The sequence below is a fragment of the Lipophrys pholis genome, assembly GCF_963383615.2.
Source record: "Lipophrys pholis genome assembly, chromosome: 13".
Taxonomy (NCBI): domain Eukaryota; kingdom Metazoa; phylum Chordata; class Actinopteri; order Blenniiformes; family Blenniidae; genus Lipophrys; species Lipophrys pholis.
Window position 1 is genome coordinate 25,247,598 of NC_137632.1, and position 26,088 is coordinate 25,273,685.

The window sequence follows — 26,088 nt, forward strand, 5'->3', positions numbered from 1 at the left end:
AGAAAACGGGCGAACAAAGGTCGGGTTTATTCTGCACTGTTGTGAATAAGGAGCATGAAGGAATGACAGGGGTTTGACTGCAGTTTCCCATGAACTTTAAAAGGAGGTTATTTATTTTTCCACACGTGCTGATAGTCCATCAGTCATGCATAGTTGTTTCTTTTAAATCTCCGCGGTATGCGGCTCGTACTCCCACCAGAGGCGGAGACAAATCGGCCGGATCAACAGGTGCCGGTTCCCAGTGCCACACCGGCGTAATTAAGACTTACAGCAGACATCATCAGAGGCGCGAGAGGCAGGAAACTCATAATAGGCCCATCACAGCTCACCTCTGCAGATGCATAGAGACCCGACACGCGCACGCACACACACACACACACACACACACACACACACACACACACACACACACACACACACACACACACACACACACACACACACACACACACACACACACACACACACACACACACACGAAGCATGTCAACCCCACTGCTGTCAATATGTTGCCAATCGCCGACTCTGTGCTGCTTAGAGCTCACAACCCCTGGAGCCAAATGAATCGAGGCACCGCCGTAATCACCGTGCCAGACCTCCAGCCATAAAGCGGGGCCTTGCTTCCAAAGCTATTACGATTGGAGGTGGCGAGTCGTAAAGCAAAGGCATATGCACTCAAGTTAAAAGGCCCGAGGGAACTTCAGATGGCAGACAACAGTAGTTGAAGGGCTGGAGGAGTTTAAAGAAAAGAAAGAAAGAAAAGAGACTGAGGGAGATGATCGAGACGTGTATCAGAGACAACAAATGATTCAGAAGAAGAAGCAGTGCTGCAATCATGAATGAGCAGTTTATTTTGTGTTGCTTCCTGCTCATCGTACAGATGCCAGTTTGTATTTTATTTATTTATTTATTTTTTTAACGACGGGCCAAGCTTGCAGTCGTGCCAGCAGATTTAATAGGAGATATGTGAATTAATTTTCCCCCTTTATAAAGCAGGAAAAAAGAACTCACAACCTGGTGTCTGGGGGGTAGGCTGGCGCCTGCCTCACCCCTCTGGGCACTGCGCCCGCCCCGCCCCCACCCCACCGCCCTCCACCTCAGTCTGCAATCCACCCGCCCCTCCTTGATCTATACGTCGAGCTCAGCTCCAAGACTTAAAAAAAAAAAAACCCTCCAGCTGAAAAAACTTAAAGTTGCAGCAATTTTCAGTCTCCTGAAAGCCGGAGCGCAGACAATCCGCACTTTCCTTCTGCTTTGGGCTCGGTGTTGTTAAAAGTGGATGTCCTTGATGTGAACTAATTTTACCTGGAATGAATTTCTCACACGCACACACACCCCTCTCACCGCTTGGTAAAGGGGTGTTTTATAGGTGGTGGTTGTAATTGAAAGGGTGAACAGGTTCCGGCAGGGAGCGAGAAAACAGATGTTGCACAGGCCGCAGCGACGCAGCAGTGTGTGGTAACATAGCTTGTGTGTGCTGGACGTGTGGACATGTGTGTCTATGTGGGAATCCATCATGGGCTGGTTGCAATTGTGGGATCTGGATTTATATAGAGACGCATAACTACAGGCATGACACTCAGTGTCGAAACTGTAAATCCGAAGCTGAATCTGTTTACAAATCGACGCTTATTTAATGCAATTAAATTTCATTTGTATTGCGCCAAATACAGCAAAGTCATTTCAAGGAACTTTTATTACAGAAATTAAATGCGAAAAAAAAAAGAAAAGACGAGATGCTGCAACTGAAGTACGACAGTACAGTGTCTCAAATACTGTACATTAGCATCTACTCCATGTTAAATGTTGTGATTGTAGGATAAGTTACTCCTTTTGATTTTGTTGTAAAACATCATAGATTGAATCATTTAGATTAGGACCTTTTCAACTGTACCCAACTTTCGTTGGCGAAGGTACTGAATAAAGGCTGATGCTCTTATTAATGCCATTACCTTTACGGGAAAATGGACTCTACTCTACAAATCTGGCTGTTGCCGGTTTCTTAAATAACAGCCTCCAAAATGTTCTGGTTTTTAGCATTTGGCCCCACCATGTAATCTTTGGCCTGGCCGCAGTGACCTTGAGTACAGTGAAGCACGAGCTTCTCTGCTCGGGGCAACCGACTGCCAACTTCAGCATACCAGCCTTGAGCCAGTGCCAGCAGGGCCCCTGGCCCCCACAGCCTCCCCCACCACCCCCCGAGACTCCCTGAGCCAGCCAGAGCAGGGGCATGTTTATTTTCCCTACTAAATCTCACTAATACTAACACTGTGAATTTTATTAGCGAGGGGGGCTCGTGCTGAATCCTCTATGAGCCCCCAGTGTCCAGCCCCAAAGCCGCCGTTGTGTTTGCCAGCGTGTTTATGCACACACTTCCACCCGTGCGCTCATGAACCAACATATAGTTAAGTGTTTGTGTATGCAGTCTGAGGGGACCGGTCCCCTCAACCTACCCCTCTCTCCTCACCACATCAGTACACATATCTGTCTCCCTCGCTCCCTCTGCTGTATCAACACTGAAAATGTCTTTTTCCTCAGGATGGTAGACATTTACTTTGGCAGTTGCTTTTGTCGTGGGAGTTTCAACGTTTTTCCCACAAACCGCTCTGATATTTCACTGCCCACCCAGCCTTACATACCTGCACATTCATATACAAACAGCCCTCTGAAAGCCGCCCAATGTGTACTACCATAATGTGACTGTATTCGCCTTTACACTCAAAGTGGTATACCGATGCTGATGCTAGTCATACTTAAATGCTGGAATTATTATTTTTTTCTCCGGCTTTGGAGACTGTGGAAAGGGGAAAACTGGCTTTACACATACTTGGGTTACTCTCTGGTCTGTCTATTGCAAGAGCAAAATGGTACATGATCCAAACATGCTTTGCACTGTTTAAACTCCAGAGATGCACATTAGCATTTTAATGTAATCTCACTTATGATATATTTTTCCATCTAAATTGACCTCATAGTGGATTCTTTCGTTTGCTTTAACAAAGCTTCTCAAAAATAAATCTTAATGTGTTTTAAAAACTGTTTATTTCTCTCTGGAATTGGGCCACATTTGTAAGGACCAATCAAATTCAGTTATATGGAGCTTTCCTTCAGTTTGGAGATTATACATGTCCTTGCAAATAACAATGCAAAAACACATGTAAAGGTGAGGATAATTGGTGAGTCTAATTTGCTGGTAGGTGTCATGTGGTTGTCTCTATGCCTGGCTGTAGTGGAGTGGTTGACCTTTCCAGGGTGTACCCAGCCCCATTGCTACCTGGGTTCAGGTCCAGTGCCCCATGAAATGGATACAGAGGGATGGATGCTTTGCTTTTATGGAAGTTGGCACCTGCATGTCAGCACTTCCTGTTTGCAATCAATCAAGGACTTTATGTTTTCACTGAGATCATCAACTTCAATGGTTTCATCAAAATCAATTGACAAAATTCCGGGGTAGAACCATCACTAAATGAGTCAAAGACGTGTGAATCTAGGAAATCTTGGAATTGTTTGCTTTTCAACAGTCCCATCAACAAAAAGGGTTGCATATATAACTAGAACTACACTTGGTAGAATGCAAAATTTTCGCCAACGCCACATTTGTTTGTAGAACCAAGCTCAATTTACAGTGTACCAGACAAAATATTGGGGTAATTTTATGGTGATACTATACTATGACACTATGAATGCGTCTGAAGCTTTTGAAATGGAGGCATAAATCAGCCCAGCTGGCACAGAGATCCAGAGACACTTCCTCAGCTGGCTCCCCATGACTTTTATTTGTTGACTTTATCATGGGAGACTTTCATTGTACTCAATGTGAGGCGAAGGCAAGCAAATAAACTTGGAAAAGGATACCATTCAATAAGTGACGTCACTCACGGTATCAAGTTGATCATCTCCACAACGCATGCAAAACCAAAATAGCAATCTAAACGTGTGCGCATGAATTTTAGCATGCATTATGGATTATCTCCGTGAATCCGTCCCTATATTACTGAGCGGTTGAGAAAGAAATAGTTGAAATGGATACTGTGAAAATAATAAGTGTTTTGAGTAAAATGTGATTTCAGCTGGACATTGCAATGTGCAAAAAAACACTAAGTTGTAGAAGCAGTTGCGTGTGTTGCTAACACCTTTATATCAACGAACACGAGCGTTTGCCTAATGGGCCTGAGGGACAAAACCATAGTGCATACTTTTGGATCTTTACACAGTGAAACTAAGTCACATCAACAGATCGGGTGTGTGTTTTACATGGCAACATCAAACTAAATTGTCCCAGAGCCTTTGTGCTGAACTTCAAACAGCATATCAAGGCAGTATTATATTAAAAGCAGTCACGCTCATTTATTTGTGTTTAAGTATTCCCAACACTGCATCCTGAAACCCTGACATTTCAAATTCCTTTACAGGCACGAGTGTCTGCAGCTTTTCCGCCATGATGCTCCTCGGAGTACACAGCCATTTTTAATGGAAGGCAGTGAAAGCAGGTTATTTAGTGGGACGTGGCTGAAAAATCTAAGCCCTGGGTTCACTGAGTACTTCTGCTTTCTTGCAGTAGGTTTACTGAATTTTAATGCACGAATTGATATTTAATATGGATTTCATCTGCGCTGCCGTCCAAAACTAACGACGAAGGGTGAGGTGCATATTTGCCACCTCTGCCACGCTACACCTCTTCAGTGACTCCGGCCATGAAATGAGGCTTTTGACTTGAGGCCGAGGTTTTGCCCGCAACGGCCATTACTTCTCAGTCAGTACGGTCCCTGTGTCCGTTGGTTTGCGATGGAAGAGCCTCTAAGCTGGCACAGTGGCTCGAGCCCGACCACATCACTCCCGGGATGGTAAACAGAAGCTGCTGGGGCGGTGGCACTGAGTCCGGGCGGCTGGAGCAGTCGTGGATGTGAAGGAGGCGGGGGTGGGTTGTGGTTCCACCAGCAAACAGCTAACCCAAACAAATGTGGGCACGGCTGCACAGCGGTGGTCATTGAGGTGGCTTCAGGTGGAGGGGAGAAAGTGAGGGAGGGGAGAAAGAGAGGAGGTCTACAGTTTCTGCGAGGCTCCTCACCCCTCCTCTCCATCACTGCTGCGTTTAGCGGTCGTTCATTTGAAAGATTAATGGCCGATGGATCCCATATCTGATTCACTTTCTTTGTTGTTCTTCCTGTTCATTCTGTTGGGTTCTCCTACCTGAACGTGAGGCAGTGGCAGCTGGTGATAAATGTCTTAGGTGGGGCTCTTCATTATTATTCAATTCCGGCCAATGTTAACTTCATTTAAATACAGTGCGTTTATAAGCTACATTACAACAATCTTGGCCCCAGTGATAAAACATAGTTCTTTTAAACAGCTAGTGAATAGAGCAGAATTTAGGGAAAACAAAAGGTATATCAGGAATATCAGGTATATGTTCCAACAACACATCAATCCATCTTTCAAAGCTTTCTAGAATGCTTTGAAAGAAACCTCCCCAAAAAAAAAAGAATCGCAAAAATAAACTGTGCTTTTTTAGGCTCACATATTTTCAGTCATTAATAAATATGAGCATATCTAAACATTTATAAAAAATTAACAACCCTTAACACATTTGCAAAATTCTCAACACATTTCTGTTTGTGTGCATTTAAAAATAACTATGATGGAGAAAGTTGAACCTGACCTGCAGCTTTTCAGCCAAATTTCTCCTTTCAAACGGTAAAATAGAAGGGAAGTGACAGAGTTAATAATCAGAGACTCACTGCTTGTTGTCTTCATCTCAACATCTCATAGAAACAAGCCAGAACAAACCAGAACTGACTTAAAATGGCGCCCCAAGTCTCGGACATGAAATGAGGCTGATCGGTTTAGTTTCATGTCAGTCATCTCTGGTGTTAATCAGTAATTGGTCAGATCACTACTAAGCCCCGCCTAATCGGGGCGACTTTCATGTCGCCCCAGGCTGCTCAGAAACACACTAGAGAGAGAGAAATCCTCTTTTTTATTGAAGATTATCTGTAGAAAATGGAACGAATACAATTCAGGCTCCATTAGTTTCTTGGCATAAACATAATTCGACATTATTACAGTTTATGCATATATTTTATAAAAACAAATTCTCCTTCTTTCCCTGGCGCCCTCTATTGGCCAGCCGCCACTGACGCTGCATTACTGCCTGAGCAGAGCGTGACATTGCAGAGCGTGACATTTGTTTTATGTTTTTTTTTTCCCTGGATGTTTGAATTCTAAAAGATGGTAGAAAGAGCAAAAGGCAGTCAGAACCAAGTCTGTCCTCGGTGGCGGGCAGGCTATTTGATTATCGGACGTCGACTTTCAAACACTAGTTTTCCACCGCGCGCCTCTTTTCTATTTCCTGAGCCGCTTTTCTAACTCCCATTCATGAGGGTTGAAAGTTTCTTGGATGCTTCTGGCGGCTTGAACTCAGACTTCTGTTCTGCTGCCTGACTGTCATTTTGACCGAGGGCCGAGATTCTGAACCGGCGTGAAAGAACAGGCCGCTCTCTGTAAGTCTGAGAGAAAAAACACGCGTAGGGGGTTGTGAGCGTCCGCCGGCCTATTTGCCCGGCATTAAAATTTCAGTCTGTCATTGTGTGTGTCGCTGGTAACCTGCCTCATCCCGGCGACTCGGCAGACTGTGCACGCACCCCACAAGGTTAATCCCTCGGTCTAACAGCCTCAACAAAAAGACACGGAGGTATCAGGGTAATGCCACTCAATTCTCCTTCTCTAAATCCTGACCCCTCTTTTGATGATGAGCCTGGACTTTATTTTTTTAGGAGGATGTTACTCATAATGACAGCACAACACACCTGAAACAGCATCTGAATGACAGACTCCAAAGAGACTTTGGTTTTTACAAGCTCCTGGCCTTGGGGCTCGGAGCTTGTTCATGCGCCCTCGACTAATCGCGGCCCCTGTGCGTGGAAGAGTAAAAATCATCAGCTTTGATGTGGGAAACACATGAAAAAGCCTCAAGAGGATGGAATCAACATGCCTGGTACTGAGAACAAAGGATGGGGGGGGGGGGGACGTTAAAGTCTGGACGTTTGTTGCATACTGTAGAGGAAATTGAGTCCTGCACTTTAGTACCACAAGTACGGTACTATTTCAGACATTAGTATTCTTGTCAAAGTAGAATAATGTCATTCATGTGTCGTATCATCAGTCTGCATTCTCTCCCAATCTTTACCTGATTGTTGTATGACAATATTAAGAAAGAATCCTGCAGTGAATCCACACAACATAAAGGGTAAAATTTTGTGATTTGATAGATTGACTGACATTCAGGCTTCTACAGACTTATATGTTCATGATTTGACACAGGTTATATAGACAACCAGATTTTACTGCACAATGTGAACCTCTACTTAAACCCTGAATACTGTTGTGCAAATACAAAGACACTGCCACAATATTGCAGTAGTAGCTCACTGTGATGTGTAAACAAAGCTTTTACTTTAAGTCTTCATCATTGTGCTCTTTTTTTTTTTTTTTACCCTTATCATGATCTGTTAACTTGTTTGGTTGTGATCCAGTGTTGGGAGGCAAGGATATACAGATATGCATACTGGAGTCATCCTCACAGACCCTCAGCATCCGACTAGAAGATGTTCCCTGACTGGAAAACAAAAGGGACCACAGAGGACTTCTTGGTCTGCCATGCGAAGCTTTCACTTTCATGGTTTTCTGCTTGACTAACTGTCACCGGGGTATTTTGAGCCATTAGAGTCTGAACGTTGTCTCACCACAAGACAAAGCAGCTAGATATGTTGTACTTATTGTAGTTTTGTTTACTGGAGGAGCCACATGTGCTCTCAGATTTTAAGTTGATGCTGACTAATGGCAGTTTACATGTTCAGCCCGTGTGTGTGTGTGGGTTTCCTCTGGGCACTCGAACCACAATTCAAAAAAGCTGCTCCGTCGGCCCCTGAGCAAGACTGTCGGCTCCCACCAGCGCCGCACTAAATGGCTGCTCATCGAAGGGTTAAAAGAAATATCCCCTATGGGGACTAATAAATGAATAAAATAAATATCGACATCCCAATATTGCATGTGCAAATTACATTTTCCCTCCACTGAAGGAAAACAACTTGAAGCAAAATATGTGAGCTTAGGCCCCCGTCACACTGCAGGTCTTGATGCTCAATTCAGACTTTTTCGCTGGGATCCGATTTTTATTTTTTTTATTTTTTTTGCGTGATCATTCACGTTACATTTTAAACGTGACCTCTTTCAGACTGCCGTCTAAATGTGATCGGACCTGATGGTTTTGGAGCCCAGAGCGCAGAAGACGCTGTTGACAGAAGTAAATATGGACGCCATGCCAGTCAGCACCAGGGTTGCCAGATGTGACACACTGTTTCCAGCCCAAACAACCTAAAACCTAAACACCTCAATAAAAACCAGCCCAAATCTCAGCCTGTGTGGAAATCATGTTAAAACCGTAAAACTATTACATGTGTAATAAAGAACACATCATAAACACACAAATGAAATAAAGCTAAAAGGTCAGACAATCTGGCTCTGCAATTGGGGGATTCCCACCACATCTTGCAACACAGGTCAGCGCATGTAGATTCATTTTCAAAATTGTTGTTAAACACGAGCCGACAAACTCTAGACGACGAGAGAAAGAAGGAGAATGACGAAAAAAGTAGAGCACAGCTTTTAACATTTTGGCGGAGCCGCTTCCTCCGGCGCTTCTCTGTGACGTCAGTCACACGTCAATGATGAAGCAGTCGCATGTAGAACAATATCTGAATTGGTACCAGATAGGATGGAGGCCTGGGTCTGGTGTGAAAAAAATCTGAATTCGAGCTTTCACCCGGCCACAAAACAAATCGGATATGAGTCACTGTGAGCAAAGAATCTGAATCGGGTCGCATTTCCCTGCAGTGTGAACGAGGCCTTATTGGACTTTTCTTTGCATTGTGAGAGTTGCCAGTTTGACGGGCTGCACCGATCTCTGTTGTTCTGTTGATTCTTGTTGAAGCATTTCTTTTGACTTTGATCACAGAGTAAATCTATAGACACAACTAAACATGTCAACACAGTCAGAGTTGTTCTGCTCACCATCCACTGGACTGATGTAATCTGGGAGATGAGCGGCTGCCGCCGCTGCTGCGGCCGCCGCTGCCGCCGCCGCCGCCCCGCTCTGCATCAACAGATCGCCGTAGGGACTTCTCTGGCTGGCGCTGGTCATGAGGTGGTAGTACTCGGTGGGGTTGGCCCCCGGCGGCGGCGGCGGCAAACTGAACAGGGCTCGGTCCTTCAGGTGTTCATGGGTCACTGCAGGTGGAAAGAAAACAGAGGATGTCAGCCTTGGAGAAACTCTTCAGTTTGGAGAGTTGAGTAAAATGCGTCTTGATCGGACTTTCCAGTGATAGAGTCACAGCTTCACAGGCAACATTTGGCACAACCTTTGACTTGAATGACAGAAAAACAAAGCCGAGAACTAAAAGGCAGTAAGAACTACTCAACAGAGAAGACAGGCGCCCCACTTTACAGACTCCAGGATTTGTGCTTGCATGCATGCCCCGGGGCATGAGGCTTTTGATAAAAAATGCCTGATGTCTTTGAGGCTTGCTGGGTTGTAGGGGAAATGTCCCTGGGGAGTAAAGAGGAAGCAAGAGAGGAGAAACTGAGCAGAGCAGGGGGGGTGGGTGGGAGGCTGCGGAGGGAAGGAATACCACATTCCAGCACCGCTCTGATGTTGTGTGTTGCTTTATGTTTGACAGTCTCACACAGAGTGCAGGTGCGCACACACACACACACACACACACACACACACACACACACACACACACTGGTAATGCCTAGGAACCCCAGAACCCAGTAGAAGGGACACTGATGTAAAAACGGGTTCAAACTTGCACCCAGCAAGCCCACATTTAGAAACGTCAGAAACTATAAGAGTGACAGATGGATTGGTTGATTGTGTCTATGATCTCACCCCTTCCTCCTCCCCTCTTCCTCCATATCTCGGGGTGAATGTTTGGAGGAGACGGGGGTGTAGGCTGATTGTGAATTAATATGCAAGCTGGTGAAAACATGGAGGAAGTGAGGTCTGGGATTTCTTTTTTTTTTTTGAGGGGGGCCACAAAAACACGGACTCTTCATTCCGTTTGCACACATAGAAGATACACACAAGTACACATATAAATCCCAGACAATCTGGACACATCAGAAGCAATTAGGCCACGGTTGTGGTAATGGTGAACAGAACCCAGCCACGCTCATTCAGGTTTTCCATGGCTGCCAGATCCCGTTACATCCTCTGCAAGGTTGTGCGTGTTTGTGGGTGCGAGCCCTCTTTGTAAACACAGTGAGATGAGAGGCTATGCTGACGATCACAATAACTCAAAATGTGAAAAATGAAGTTTTCCGTTGTATTTTTGGAGAAACACCCACGGTGCATACAAAGACAGTTAATATGGTGTGTGATAAATCACCTTCTAGTTACTCAGTGAGGGTAATGGAATAACGTTTGGGAGTTGAAGGTTTTCTATTTATCCAACAGAGTTAATGTTATACTAGAATCAAGAGTGGCCTATTGTTACTGCTGACCCTGGACTCAATACAGTGGAAGGGAAGATGAATGGATCATGACTGTTTTTAAAAGATTATAATGAGTGTGCTCAAAAACTATTTATATATGTGACACAAACGCCTCTTCAAAAATGAAGCCATAACTTCACTCATCTCTCTTTTTTTTCTGTTGTTGTTACAGACCTGAAAGAAATATATAAACTGTATGCATGGCATTACACCGATGACTGCTAACATATACCGAGTGCCAAAGAGTTTGGGTTCAACAAACACTCTTTTATTTATGCCTGGCAGGCGGGGATCACTATCAGAAGTTTACAAATGCTTCACTGAGCTCTACAGACTGTATTTGTGTTTAACAGGGCGCACAAAGTTGTAGTATTTTTCTTGCCACGTTATCAGTGGCAGCATCTCTTTGCATTAGTTGAAAGTTGGGGAGGCGCTGCTGATTCACAGGCGACCGGGTGGCGGGCCGGTGGCTCCTGTTCTCTCCGACCTGAGCAGGACCAACAGAGACATACTAGCTGAGACAGTCTTTGTGTCTGTACGAGTTACTACGGTGGCCCTGAAGGGCCAACAGCGCAACACAACAGCAAAAGTCACAACACAACAACACAAAGCCAAAATGGAAGTGTGTGGTGGACGGAATGGAACCAAACGATGTCCCAACTCTACATGTCGGCCATGCTGTCGTGTGCTGCGGTTCATGTCTGCCATGAGCTTATCAAGTTTTTTATTTTTTATTAATGTCATCCAGGAAACAGCTGCGGAATTCTGAGAGGTCGTTCTTAAATCCAGCAGGGAGTGTTGCCATTCCTACACTCATAACTTCACTCACTACCTTTCTAACTAGAAGATCGATTAGCAACACACAGCAATGCACTTGAAAGATGAGGTTTTCTGTAATATATTTGCTGGGTAGTTGGTGGTAAAGATTGGAGAAAGTCTCACCTTCTGCAGGACTCAGTCCTCGCGCAGCTGAGATCATGGAAAGGGTGGGGCTGCCGTGCACCGAGCGCAGGTAGTGCTCCATGTGAGGGCTGACGTAAGGGTGAGGAGGGCTGAAGGGCGACTCGCCCGTCCCGGCTGCTGCGTGGGGCGACAGGCGGATCAGAGAAATGTCCGAGATGACTGGGCTGCCCGTCAGTCCTGGAGGTCTGTGGAAAGTAAAAAAAATAACAGGCTGGATGAGGTAAAATAAACAAATATAGGGAGATTGAAAAAGAAAGAAATAAGGGAAGAGGGTCATAGTGTAAGCAGGGAAAAGACAATGGTAAGACGATGGAGTGGAGATCGCTGCTGTTAATTTGATTACTTGCATTGTGCTGCTGTTACCATCAGGAGTGATCTTATCCGGTATGTTCATAGACAAGCCTTAACTTATGTTATTCCACTGAAGTGTCTCCAATCTCAATCCACCGACACCCCCCCCCAGTCCCCCAGCTAATGTATAATAATCCTCTTTTGTTTGTCTTCTCCTATTGAGCCCCAGAGCTACAGACAAGTCCAGACCCAGGGACTGCTGGCAGGACACGTCTTCTCCGCCTAGGTGGGCAAAACTACTGGGTCCCTCATCAGCTATTACCTGATAAGAGACCATATCCGGATGCTCATAACCTTAAGTCGCTGTGAGTTTGAAGTTCATCCGCAAGCCTGCCGGACAAATCAGGCTGCGCAATAAATTTGTCATCTCTGGCTGGTAATTGGTAGTTTCTCATGTAGGAACGCAGACAAGCAAGTGTTGCAATCCACAGTCGCCCCGAGCGGCTCGAGCTCAATAAGCGACTTTTTGTTGTTATTAGTCCCTCGGTGTGTGTGGTACGGACACCCGGGAGAAGATCAGCCCTCAGAGGCACATTTTAGCTGGAGACACGATGACTAATCGAGATCAAGCTCAGGTTATTATGTGGCCGCATGACCACTCTCTCTATGTGTGTGTGTGAGTGTGTAAAAGAGTGGATATAGGAACTACAGTTCCTATATGTGTCAATGTGTCCTTAACAGTGAGTGCAGAATCACATTGGGCAGAACCCTAAATCATCATGCATATATGAAGAAAAAAAAACTTTATGGAGTCTCGGAAATTCTCAGTGTTTTTATCTGGAAGGTTCCTGCTCGTGTGTGTTGGTGACAGTGGACATGTCCACTCGTGTTTGGCTTCACTGTAAAAAACGATTTTAATAGAGAATTGAACTTGTTGAAAGTCTCCACAACAGAAAAGAAAACTCAAGTTTGGAGTACTGTTTATGTTTTTCTTTTCTATTTCTCGTAACAAGCACATGCAGGTACAGTGCCGGTAAACAGCTGGAGTTGAATCTCGGGATCCTTTTCCACATCTGGTCAATGTTTTGACTTGAAATATTCTTTCCTTTGTGTTTTCAAACTCAGAAGACCAATATCGGTGATGATATCAGCTGGTCAGATCGATCAGACGATGGACTCAGTCGCAGGACGTGTCCGTTCCCGTTTCCAGCAGCTCTCACACACACACACACACACACACACACACACACACACACACACACACACACACACACACACACACACACACACACACACACACACACACACACACACACACACACACACACACACACACACACACACACACACACACACACACACACACAACAACAACAACAATGAAGACGACGGAGAAGCCTTCTTCTCAGTGACTCAGAGCGAACATTGTGTAAGCTGCTCAATGGCTGGCGTGAACAAATGACTGTTTATATGTGTGGTTTTGATCCTTGGCAGCATCAACTGCAGGCCGGGTACGCCGCGCACGCGCATGTGTGTGTGTTTGTAGGAAACAGCTCTACGAGTTAGGTAAATGTGAAAAAAATTAACGACCTGCACATCTTTGTGGTCAGTGACAGAAATCAGGTAGGAAGAAGAATTTGGGTGAACTGAGTGAAACTGACGCAGGTTGTAGTTGTTTACTATGGCTACGAAAGGTGGGCGAGAGGCCTGGCAGAGGGCTGAGAAACTCACCGCGTACCCTACCCCCCACCATTCCTCCCTCCAGAGCCTCTGTGCAGACGCCAGCCTGCGCCCGGGCCGGCCCTGCCCAGAGCCCTCGCTCCGTTTCCCGTAAGCGCCTGCAGACTGTCGGCCTTGTCCGAGGGCCAACTTTCTGCCGTCAGGCCCCACCACTCTTCCCCCTTACAAACAACCATAAAGGGCCCTCTGTTCTGGGCGCGAGGGGAGAAGTGAGGAGAAACAGACGCTCCATACACAAAAACACACTTCGCTCGGTCCGCACACCGAGCGGTTGGCACTGCCTCCTCAGATTAGAGCTTGGGTGCCTCGCTGAAGGACTACCTGGTAAGCTGGCTCCATGTGGGTCTCCTCTCCAACTAAACCCGGTGACTCAAAGCTCATCAAGGCAATTTCATACTGGGGTTCCCGGCAATTTGGCAAAAAAATAAAGCCATAATGTAGTAGAGTCTAATGTGTTTCCTGAATGAAGGGGTTATTAGAAACACCTGTAATGCAGCAGTTTTAGCACTTTCTTCCCTCTTCACCTCCACTCGGGATTAATGCTGAGTGAATCACAATGGATACCAGACTTTGGTTGGCTCTAGTTCAAATGGTATCAACTAATCTAAAAAGAAAGACTTTATTGTCATTTTTAGCACGACTCATTTCCTGAAGGCAGAATATCTAAGATGACTTCTCTCACTGTGTGCACTGACGTTACTGATAAAATGAAGAATAAAATAAAAACAAAGCCAATTGAAGATGGTTAGTTCGCCAGACAATCTTGAATCTGCCTGATTGGAATTCATTGAAGTCAAACTTTTCCAGCTGAGGATGGTGTTTACAGATATTTCAGGACTTAATTTATTCTTTATTCTCTTCCACTCTTTTTTTTTTGGTTTAAATTACAATCTATTTTATCGAGTGAAACATAAGAAGAAACTGATATCTATGTATCACATGGACCTCTACATGTAGGAAGAGGAGGGATCAAAGAAAATACATTAATAGGTGATTACACCAGGTGTCACAGGTTTCACCAGAAATTAGGATAGTTGGTTAATACAGAAATACACTTTGTACACATGCCGAAAGTGTTGAAAAGAAGATATAAAAACTGAAATGTCTACTCAGAGAGAGGATTGAAGTACTACTACAGAGATCTTATTCACAGTTTTTTTTAAATAAAAAATTCACTTCATTTATACTTCCTTTATTGCATTTCTTACTAACAATCTCATGGGCTTTGTTTCAGTATATCCATATTCTTTATTGGATTATTCAAAGCATTGTAAATGACCTTGTGTCTGAATGGTGCTCTATATAAAAGTTGATGACGTCTTGTCTTAACATGCTCTCAGAAGAAATCAATTTGATCACAATGAAAATTCCTAAGCTGCGCGTCACCGAGCCATTTTGCAGCTTTTTGCCTCGAACCCATCTATCAGCAAAAGTTGTTTGTTTCTTTGGCGGACGGCTGAACGGCGTGTTGGCTCACACCGCCGCAGCTGCAGTAAATCACTCAAACCACCAAAAGTGCATATGAAGCCATGATAATAAGGTGAAATTTACTGCTGTTGCCTTTCAGGAGGCTGCAAATAATAGCCTTGTCTGGCAGGTACCATCATTGAAGCCTTGTCGGTCCACCCTTTTCCTGACAAGATGTTACTTGAAGCTTGTGTGTTTTCAGCGGCTCCAGCCACGCTGCTCTGAACGAGAGGCTCTCCAGGGGTCTGGCAGCGGTGGGAGAGCCCTGTGTGTTAATCAGCAGCTGTCATTTAAAGGGCCTTTCATCATTGCTGAACAGTATGGGTGGCTGCAGTGGTGGAAACAGAGGGGTTACAGAAACGCTTCGCCTCTTGTCCCAGTACCGGTGATAGTGGGAAAACCGCAGAGATAGACGGCGAGGTAGGAAGCTGAAATAAGCCAGTAGATGACATGCTCTCAGCTAGGTAATTGCTATTTGTCTCTGTGTTCGGTCCTGTGTGATTACATCCTCTCTGTTGTTCCATTGTTAAAACTGTGCTGTGAGAAAAAGTGATTTGGACAAGGTACGGCTTGTTGAGCACATCAGTAGCCTCATGAATAAGTGCATACCAGCGTGCACGTACATCAGGAGCGGATTACTGTGCAGTACAGTGGTGCAGGGAATTAAACCAACTCCTTATCGAGTCCCAATTCAAAATCAAACAGAACCAATTAATGGAAACGACCCGCTGCACGCATCAGTTGAAGTTCCTCTACCAGAACCCACACAAGAAAAATGTCAAGGTGCTTGGAAAGGGGGGCTTTAATGTCTTGCCCAAGAGCAGTTGGGCACATGGACTGAGCGAGCTGGGGGATTGAACCTTGAAATTTACATATGAAACCAATAAATCTAATTTAAGTGTCAAAATACATTAATTGAGTAAAAGCAGGAGCTTTGGAAGAAGATGAATGACTGCGTGTTGGGTTATTAGTCAACAAAATCAAAGTGATCATTAAATCCAACACTTCAGAATTTAACTTTCAGTCAGAATTGTTTTTAGTTATTGTTTTTTCCAGTTTTGTTTATGTGTCATACACAACCAGTTAGAATCAATACTTAATCCAGCCACCTGGGAGCGACCATGGTGTTTCAGTTCATCTTTAGTAAGCTGTCATTGTTCCATTTATGAAGTGGCATTAGCAATAATCCGAGAAATAGACCAAGGAGCTGGTAATCCACCCCCCCTACTTTACTCTTCTGTATTTTTTTTTTCCTTCTTGTATTTATTCTATGTTGTATTCTGTGTGGTGCTATTGCAAAAAAAGAGTATTTCTCTTGTATTGTATTGTTTTTTTAATTTCAGATAGCATGCTCAGCTTAGTTTAAACATAGTTCAATTGAGATCAAATCAGAGTTGTGTAAGGTTGAACAGAAGATTGGAGTCTAACTGCTTTAAATAAAATGTGACTTTTATTCACAACAGTATTGCCAAAACACGGTTTGAAGGAACTGTTAACTGTTAACTGTACTCCAACAAGCAATCAGCTAACCGCTGTGCACAACTCGCGGTTGTACAAATAAGCTCATTTCAGCCTTCTAGAGCTCAACACCTTAATCTATGAGTGTGAAAATGCTCAATCATCCTGTTTAACACCTTCTCTCTGTGAAAAGTCATGTCACCACGCTCCAATATAAACTTCCTCGCTCTGCCCGCCTCCCTGCCCCGCTTGCTGACCAACAAGTTAGTATTTGCCTCTCTGGCATTTTCCCTGCTGGCTCATGGTGGGATGAATTATGGTGCGACACGCTCGCTTCTATACTTCTGGGCAGCTAAGGTGATTAAGATAAATCACCAGGCTGGCCCTCAGGGGACACGCTGAGCTCCTGCCTTGGTTGTTTTTTTTTTTTTTTGGGCCCTGATCAGGATGCTCAGGACTGGAGACAACATGATACTGTGCTGGCTGAGCAGCGGGGCCTGCGTACAAAGGAGGGGCCCAGTGGGGCTGTTTCAGACGATGGGATAATACATTTAAATGAGATGGGATTATATTGAGGGTAATCATCTATTATTTGACTTCACTGCTGTCACATACCATTTGGGGTTTTTTTTCAGCGCGGGAGAATTAAAAGTGAGACCATGCAATACACCGTGAAATTTTCAGCCCATTGATTTGCAGCATCCCGGCCTTTCGATTGACGGGGCCCCTTGTCTCTTCACAGCACATTCCTGGCTGTAACTCAGGGGGAGCATCCAAATTCAAACACGAGCCGTGACGGTGAGTTCTGACTGTAGCCGACGAGAGACAAAACAAATATAACCACGTGTCAGTCACAAGAGCCCACGACCAACCAGCAGTCGTGAAACAAACGCCCAACCCCTCTAATTCCCATCCCTCCACCTCGTCTCACTGCCTTTTTAAGCCAAACCAAAAACAATGATGGGCAAAACAACATCAATCCAAATGGCTGATCTGGAAACTGTATTTTATCAACGCATTCCACTCTGAGGAGCTGTGGGCCTTGAACGGGCTGGTCGCCCGCTGAGCCGGACCACAACTGTTTGTGTACAGGGGCGGTTGCAGGCCACAGCCACTCCACACAAAAAAACATGGGTATAGTTCAATGTTTCAGTGCTGCAATTCCCCCCCCCCCCCTCCGACTGCTTCCTAAAAACCATAAATACGGGGGCCGTGGAATGAGCGGGGGATCTGGGTTTCTCATCCGTTGCGTTGTCATTGAGGTTCTGGGAACGGAAGACTGGATTTCAGATGCTAATTACCAAGTCAAACACGCTGGCATGGCGACTGGGTTTCCTGAGGATTCTCCACAATACAGCACCAAAGAGCCGCATCCCAGTCCAAGTTCTAGTGTCATCCCATGGGAGGATGTTCCTAATGTGTTCCAGAGGCGGTGCGGATCAGGCCTGTTTGATCTCCGAGGAATGGAGATGGACAGGCAGAACACAATCTCTTGAATTCTGGACCCAGTACTTAGAAATGTGTTTGCTCGACTCAGTTTTACCACCCCCACCTTCCCTGTCAACGGGTTGGAATAACCAGAATGAAAAGCCTGTTTAGATGCAGTTTAGTAGTTTGAATAAATTTCTTTCTGTGCAATGACATTCTCACCACTAAAAGAGGCCTTGTATTCAAAATGTTTGATTTTTAAACTTTGGATTTGAGTGTTTGATCAATTAGGTTTGATGTCCTTTCTGATATTCTTTCTCAATCTGGGCACGTGACCATATTTGGTAACTTCTTTTATTTATTCCAAACTATCAATGATGACTTACAGAAGACGTGGAAATTGTGTGAACGATGACAAACTATATATTGACAGAAATACTGTTTATGTGTTCATGCAAATATATTAGAAAACCACCTTTTAGTCCTAGTTAGTACACAGGATGACCTGAATGATGACATTTAAAGGGGTCCTATTATAATGGAGTGGGTTATGTAAATTGGGTATAAAAGTTTTGTTCCTGTCTTATAATCTTTGTCAGCTAAAGGTTTACTTAGTCAGGCTGCCTGCATGAGGTAGTGGATTCAATCCCCAGTCTGATTGCATCCATATGTGTCAAGTGTTTTTACTTTTTCAGTTTAGGTTGAGTGTCTGCAATCAGAGCTGTTAGTCTCTTCAAATAAAATACATTCATATGTCTCAACCCATACGAGACATGAACATAAGCATGGGACAGCACACACCACACGTTTTACAAAGTAAATAGATGAAGAAGTCATACAAACTCAAAAAAGATCTATAGGTGACAGCCAAGCAGAAAAAAATGGAAGGTGGTGAGAGAACCGACTGAGCAACTGATTCAAGGACCGACTCTCACTCTGCCTTCCTAAAAAACCTACGAAGAGGGGAACCAGGTAGTAAAGACCAACCTGCAGTGGTACAGTTGTGCCAGAATGAGATGCAGCTCCCATTACGTTGCATGCAAACACTAAAGTACGCAATTCTCATGATCCTTCAGAGCAGAAGTGCAACACTGATACTCCGCCATGACCTAGTGACAAAGTGCTGCCACCAAGTGCCCTGCTACGGTACCATGCCCCGCTTCTTTGAGACGACATGCCGTAATTAGGTGAATTTGGCGCACGCTGGGGAAAAAGACAGCCACATCAAGGCCTTGATGAATTAGTGGGAGCACTCTGTCAGACTCATGTCACATTAATCACAACAAAGCGGGTGCATGGACTCCCCCCACCTCCTCTTCTTCGCTTTGCCTGTGATAAATAGCTCTGCCTACGCCGTGTATCACCTGATCTTGCTGAATTTAAATGTAACAGCAGAGTTCTCCCAAAACCTCTATTGATCTTGCTCCCAGGTTCCCCTCCTGGATTGTAGTACTTTTGATAAGGCAGATGGGAAGGCGTGGTAATGTTAAGAAGGCCACACTTTTATGGTAATGCTGCATCCATAAAGCAGGAAAACAAATGAATGCTTCTTTTTTAGGTCAGGTTTGGATACAAGCAACAAAGCAAACCGGACTTCCAACCTATTAATCCCGACCGTGCGAGCCGGTGTTCTTAATCACTTTCTTTATCATTTTGTCTCAATACAAATCATACAGCAAAATAAATAAATAAATTCTGATTTCGTGGTGCAATACATGTGCACAGTTGACCGACCACACGCCAACCAACAGATATATCTTACAAGGTTCCCAGATTACTGAAGATAAAAAAAAACAAAACTTCCTTTTCTGGGTTCAAGTATAGAAAAGAGCCTCAGCCTTACAGCCCCTGACCTGGACAACCAGCTTCCACTGGGTGATCAGCTTTGACCCGAGCTGGCTGTCAGGTTGATGTCCAGCATATAAAGTCAGTGACACACATTAAAGACTGAAGAAAGCAACAGAAGAAGAAAACATACATGATTGCTTTGACAAATTACTTCTCTGAATTGAACCTATTGTATTCATAGGTAACCCTATAAAGACATATGCGCAGAGCGGTCGGAGTCGGTGATGAAGGCCTTTATAAAGGCCTTGAAGAGCTTCTCCCATCTCAAGACCGCTAAAGGCCCGAAGCAGAACACAGCTAAAGATTTCTGTGTCAATTTATCAGTTTTTCGAACTGATTTAGCAAAGATTTTAGTAAACTTGTAGGATTATGTCTTGTAGCATCCGTGATATAACTCATCACTGCTTTATCCTCATACAAAAGAAAAGACAGAAATCTGAGCCTCACCCGTGCATGCTGTGGAGTGGATGGGGGTCATAATGGTACCGGCCCTCGTGGTGCCTCACGTCGATGGGGATTGGCGTGTGAAAAGTGGGGAAAAGATGGTGGGTGCCTGCAAGTACAGAAAACAGATGAACATTAAAAAAAAAAAAAAAGTGAACTCCAGTTCATAAATGTGGTCCAATCAGAGAAGCACTGACACAATGCAGAACATGATTGAGGTTTAATAAAGTTGAAAGAACTCACTGGGTTTCATTACAGAATGAGACACAACTCTATTTACAGTTCCCGTAAACCACCGTAATTGAAACCTTCTACACTGTCTGTGGCTTCCCCCCCCCCCCCAAGAACTGTACATTCATTAACGTCTCACTCCATCCAATAAGACCAACGCAGCTTTTATACAACGATGAATGTTATTTTTATGTGTCAGACAAAGAATGCACGAATGCACCATTTCCTGCCATAAACGGTCTGATGCCTTTAGGGAAGTCTCTTAAGAACAACACAGCCACTTTTCATTAATTACTGTCATTACAGCAGGAGGGTAGGAGTCGTTGTTGTGTGGAGGAGGAGAGCTCTAATCACAGTCAAAAGGCCTACTAATTCACCCCGGTTTGATTTGTTCAGGATTCAGATGTTTGAAGGAGGGAAAAAAACAAACAAAAAAAAAAACCACAAGTCAGAATAAGAAATATGTGTGTGTATGTGTGTGTACCTGTGTTAACTGTGACGAGACAGAAAAAAAACAAAAAAGCACAGGGCAGAGCAGCTCCCTCAGGTTTCCAGATAAACTTGATGCCATTGAGCGGACAAATGAAGAGAGTTTAGTTTTGGTGATGCTACGTAATGTACATCCCTACAGAGCTCATTGAATCAGCAGTGACGTATCACTCAGGTTTACTTCCATCCACTTAATCTATTCAATCAGGTCCACGATGCAGGTTTTTGTTTTTTTTTCCTCCCTTGTTTGCCATTCTTGTTCTCTTCTGCTGTGAAGAGCTTTTAATTTGAAACATTTGTGCACAAAGGTTTGCGTTTCTCTGATGCTCTGGGAAAATAAACATAAAGCGCAAAAAACTGGAACTAGTGAGCTGATGAAGCATGTTTTCTGCACGTGGTCAGTGGAACAGAACTTTATTCAATCTGCCAAGACAAAATACCAAAAAGCAAATACTTTTTTTTTCTTTTCTTTTAAGTTAGCGTTTCTTAAAATACTCCTTCCTGTTTCAGATGTGCTCCACGACTGGAGCCGGCGCTGTGGAACAAGGTGTAACAGGACTCTGAGCCTCGGGGCTGTGGTAGAATGTGGGATGTTGTTTTTAGGGGATGCTGGTTACAAAGACAGACATTACAGCTACTTAACCCTGATTGAGCCTTTTGTTATCGTGACTGGTTCAATCATGGCGACGCTGTACCATCTTGTTCTCGGTTAATTCTGATGGGATTACACACGGCTGGGAGAAGAGTTTCCCTGAAGGCAACGCTGAATTGGGAAACATTTAACTGCTGTGGAATTTGCTTTAGAGCACGCACCGCCTCTTTGTAATTGTTTCTTTTTTTTTCTTTGAGAACTCAAACTTTAGAGAAGTCTCGCATTACTCATCCAACTGTTCCTCATTTCCTGAATTTGATAGGCGTTCAAAATCAATTTGATAATCTTATAATTAAATGTCCCATCCATCTTCTATATCCCGATTAATCTCTCAGTGGGATGCAGTCTGTGGCAGCCAACTCATGACAAAAGGCAGGTTAGATTCCATTTCAAGACCAAAAAAAAGAAAAGAAAAACAAAACAGACACATATTCACCAATACCCACAGAGAGTGTGAGTCACCAGTTGGTTAATAGCAGAATATATGAAGACATCTCCCCTTGACACAGGAAAAACATGCAAATGGTATAAAGAAACCCAGAGTCCTTCCAGCTGTGACTAAATGACAGATTTTACTGCACTATGCAAACAAATATTCCAAACTGGGTTTTTTTGACACACAAAAACACCTGATGTCCCCTCATGTCAGCCCTGAATGAACATCCAAATATTAATGAACACATCCAAGTTGCTCTCAAAGTTGCATCTTGCACAGCAGGAGTGCGAGTATCAATGGGTGGATGAAACCGATCAGCCAGAAGTGAAGTCCATTCACTATTTTGTAGTGGGGGGAACTACCACTGGAGCAACGTTAGATGGTGCAATGTAGCTCATTACAAATAGAATCAGGTCGACGGGTGTATTGACCAATTTGAGACGTTTCCTACCTGGACAAATGAGAATATGCGTCGCAATTGACTGCAGCAATTCAATGGAAAGACAATTGAAGATCCAAAGTTAGAAAGCAGTTTTTTACTTTGTTGTTTTATTTATGGACTGAGCGCATTGCATGGCAGCTACCTCCATTGGTGTATGAATGTGTGTGTGTGAATGGGTGAATGTGACTGATAATGATGTAAAGCGCTTTGGGGACTGGTGAAGCGCTGGAAGTGAAATCCATTTAACCATTTATTTGTTTGTGATTACTCTGAACAACAGATTGCTGTTTGAGGGTTCCAGTTGGGTCGTATTGAATGTGGTTGCCTGACCGACTGCTTGGCCATCATTCAGAGTAACAGGAGCTTCTATAATTTGCCAAATTACACTTACACCAACACAAACCTAAAAAATGGAAGATGAACCACTCACTCACCCGAACCCCACCTGCTTAACTTATGTAACGTGACAAGAATTTCAAGACAAACGTCTCAAATCACCTTTGTATATATGCTACATGTACTTTTTCTTTCCTACTCTCATCATATCGAGGCCTGACACTTACCAGCAACTCCTGAGGAACATAAACAATATAAAACAAAGCTGCTGGGAATAAAATACCCCGGGTGTTGTTTGAACGTAACGACATCTTGATCCGATGGAGGATTCTCAGGAAAATGTACAGTTCCAGGAGTGATTGTAAATTGAATGATTGTCTTGCTGCAGTATGAAGATCTGTTGATCTTTGAGACTAAGTAAGTTGTAAAAATGTGTCTGGTGCCTCCTCTTGCCTTTCAGCTCATGGGGCTGAGGCCCTCCGTGTTTCTACCAAGACCTCTGCTGCTGGAACCTGGCCAGGGATCCCTCCCTTGCCTTTGTGCGTGAGACAGGCGGCCAAATCTGAGTCAACTCGTGTGTTACAAAGCCAAAAGAGGCACCCAGTAAATGGGCGAGAGGGAGTGAGAGCTGGGAAAAGGAGTCGGAGCTTTTGTTTCACAAGTGGAGCCAGAAGTTTGGGCTTTGTGTGCGAGGTGCCCCCTGCTTGTGCTGCCTGGCACATCTCTGGTGGGGAGGGTGGAGAGGGCACAAGACAAGGAGAAAACTCCACTTAAGTTAAAGACAGCCAAGGAGGAGAACGTGAATCATTCAACAGTACTCCACTTTCAAGTTTGTATTCTTCAGTGAAAATCTCTTTTTTTTTTATTTAAGTTTTCTTACGTATTCCACAGGAGAATGTTTTGACGAGTTCAATTCTTTCTTTTTTTTTTTATAAGCAAGACTGAGAAAACACATACACAACTATAGCTAAATAAACAGCGCGGAGAAGTAGATCCAGAGAGAAACCACCCCCCACCTGCCCCCTCCCAGGATGGTGCTGCTGGATGTGGGGGTGATAAGGGCTGAGCGAGATGTTCCATCACCCAGACAGCTACATTGTTTGCAGGGCTGCAGGGACAACTACCGACAGGTCCGCGCACTGGGACGATTCACACCCCTCACTTTCTTGATTTACCGCCTTGCCGTGCCCTTTGTGTTGGCATGTGGGGGCTCACTCCACCCAGGGTGTCCAAAAACACTGCGTAAGATATTACATCAACTTTTCTTCAAAGTAGTGAAGTAATGTGCCAAAGAATGATTCAGGCACAATGATCAGGCAAACCGTCGCCATGATTGTTTTGAAAACTTTTAAAGTACACAGTCACACTGTCGTCCAACTCAACAATTTGAAAAAGTAAAAAAAAAGATTACGTGCAAGCATCCATAGTGTGCTTATGAAGGAAAATGTTTACATAAAAAAGCATATATTTAAGTTATTTTTGTGTATTTATTGAATATCTCACATTTGATCACTTTTTTCAGAAGCTGCCCACTTCTTCCAATAAGTTATGTTAACTTAAGGTCAACGTGAACAAAAGTATTTAGCAAGTCAGACAATTTATTGGCTAATATTCAATTTGTACACCATTTCTTTAAGTTATTTGCACCGGTGGGACATCTCAGAATTATATAATATGTTAGTAATATTTTCTTGTAATACTTCAATGTGGTAGTTTTTTTTTTTTAATTAACTGATTAAACGCTGAAAAAGATAGATTGGACTGATATTTAGCCTGATTGCTAGACATTGGATGGAATTTGTGAAGCTTGTAGACTGTAGTGCAGTGTTTGTCCCTCCACATATACTGTATGTCCCTTTAATTTGCATTTAGACATTTAGGTCCCATATTATACAGTTTTTCAACAACTTCCCATCAGTGTGAGGTCCAACAACATTGTATTCAAAGTGTGTTGCTCCAGATCCAGTATTGGTCCAGAAGTTCAGCCAGTCTAAAAGTCCCTCTGCTGACTTCTAAAGAGAACAGGCTGTTTCTGTGTCTTTAAATGCTAATGAGCAGCATTTGTCCACGCCTACTTCACGGCACTCTCATGGAGAAGATCAGTGTTGCCAGATTGGGTGGGTTTCTACCAAGTAGCTAACGCTACCTTCTATGAACTGTTGTGGTTTTTCATATTATACATAATTTATTCAGTATATCAGTAGTTTTCGGAAGTTTTTTACAAACTTACATTTGGATTGTAGAAGGAAGACGGATTTGACAGGCTCGGATAGAATGAATGTCATACAGAAAATCTCTGGCCTGGAATCAAATGCAGTGGTGACAGTGGTAAGCCGCAGCGTCACCGAAGGTTGTACAATTTAGATTATCTCGCAGCAAATAAAGCCACTGCTACAACTCTTCAAGATGATAAGTTTCACTTTTCTGCTGATATGAAGACTAAAAGCAAAGGCACCAGAGAACTCTGGGTAAAGTTGACTACTCTGCAAAAGTGCAGGTGAGTTCTTCTAAAAAGGGCCAGCCTACATGCACTCTTACATACTCTTTGAAGTAATATTTGTGCTTCATCTTCGTAATTCTCCACCGCTGTGATTCACTGAAGAAAACCTTGTATAAGAATCAGTAACTGCCAGTTGTGTGGCACATAAGGAAAGTTGAATACATCTTCCGACACCAGAATATGTGACCGCACATCAAACCGGGACGATTTGTCAACGAGTACAAAAATGTTGTCAGCCTTGGCAGGAGATCAAAATCATCAAAGCCCACAGCCCTCAGTGCACGGAGAAGCTTTAGTGTCGCTGCAATTTTATCATATATCAATCTGGGCTAAAAGAACTTTGAACTAGTTTTTTTCAGACAGGCACAATATCTACCCTGATCTCTCATACCGTTGCTTGTTTTAAGATTGGGTCTATATTTTGGCCAATTTGCCCCCATATTGAAACCTTCCAAACATCCTGCCAAGCTGCAACACGTCAGTTTGCATCTTCAGAAAAGGTTTGATCTTACGCTAAACACAATGCCAAGTAAGGATGCAACAGTTCTCGATACCCCAAATGAGACCAAACTTGGCACCGATGGTCATTTTCACACTCAAAACAATGCTATAAGACTGAATAACTTCCCCTTCCAGATTAAATGTCTGTTCTTGGTCTAGGAGTTTGTTAAATTGATTTCCAAATTAAATTGGAACTTATACATGTTTTCCTCTTCATGACACATTTTTTGACTGGTGTGATGTATACGCCATCTTATAGGATTTATAGTCCAGAAAAAACGGTAATTGACTGGAATGAATCTTAAATA

The 26,088-nt window shown here is 43.7% G+C and overlaps 1 protein-coding gene across 1 annotated transcript in view; it reads right to left on the bottom strand.

The window, feature by feature from the left end:
- The window catches only part of gli2a (GLI family zinc finger 2a), an 85,961-nt gene that overhangs the window by 16,279 nt on the left and 43,594 nt on the right, over positions 1-26,088 (bottom strand). Inside the window, exons 3-5 of the mRNA XM_080479064.1 lie at positions 20,197-20,302; positions 11,497-11,702; positions 9,070-9,285 (exon numbers count right to left, since the gene is read on the bottom strand). Of these exons, the coding sequence (XP_080335190.1) occupies positions 9,070-9,285; positions 11,497-11,702; positions 20,197-20,302 (528 nt within the window). The remainder of the gene's footprint in view (positions 1-9,069; positions 9,286-11,496; positions 11,703-20,196; positions 20,303-26,088) is intronic.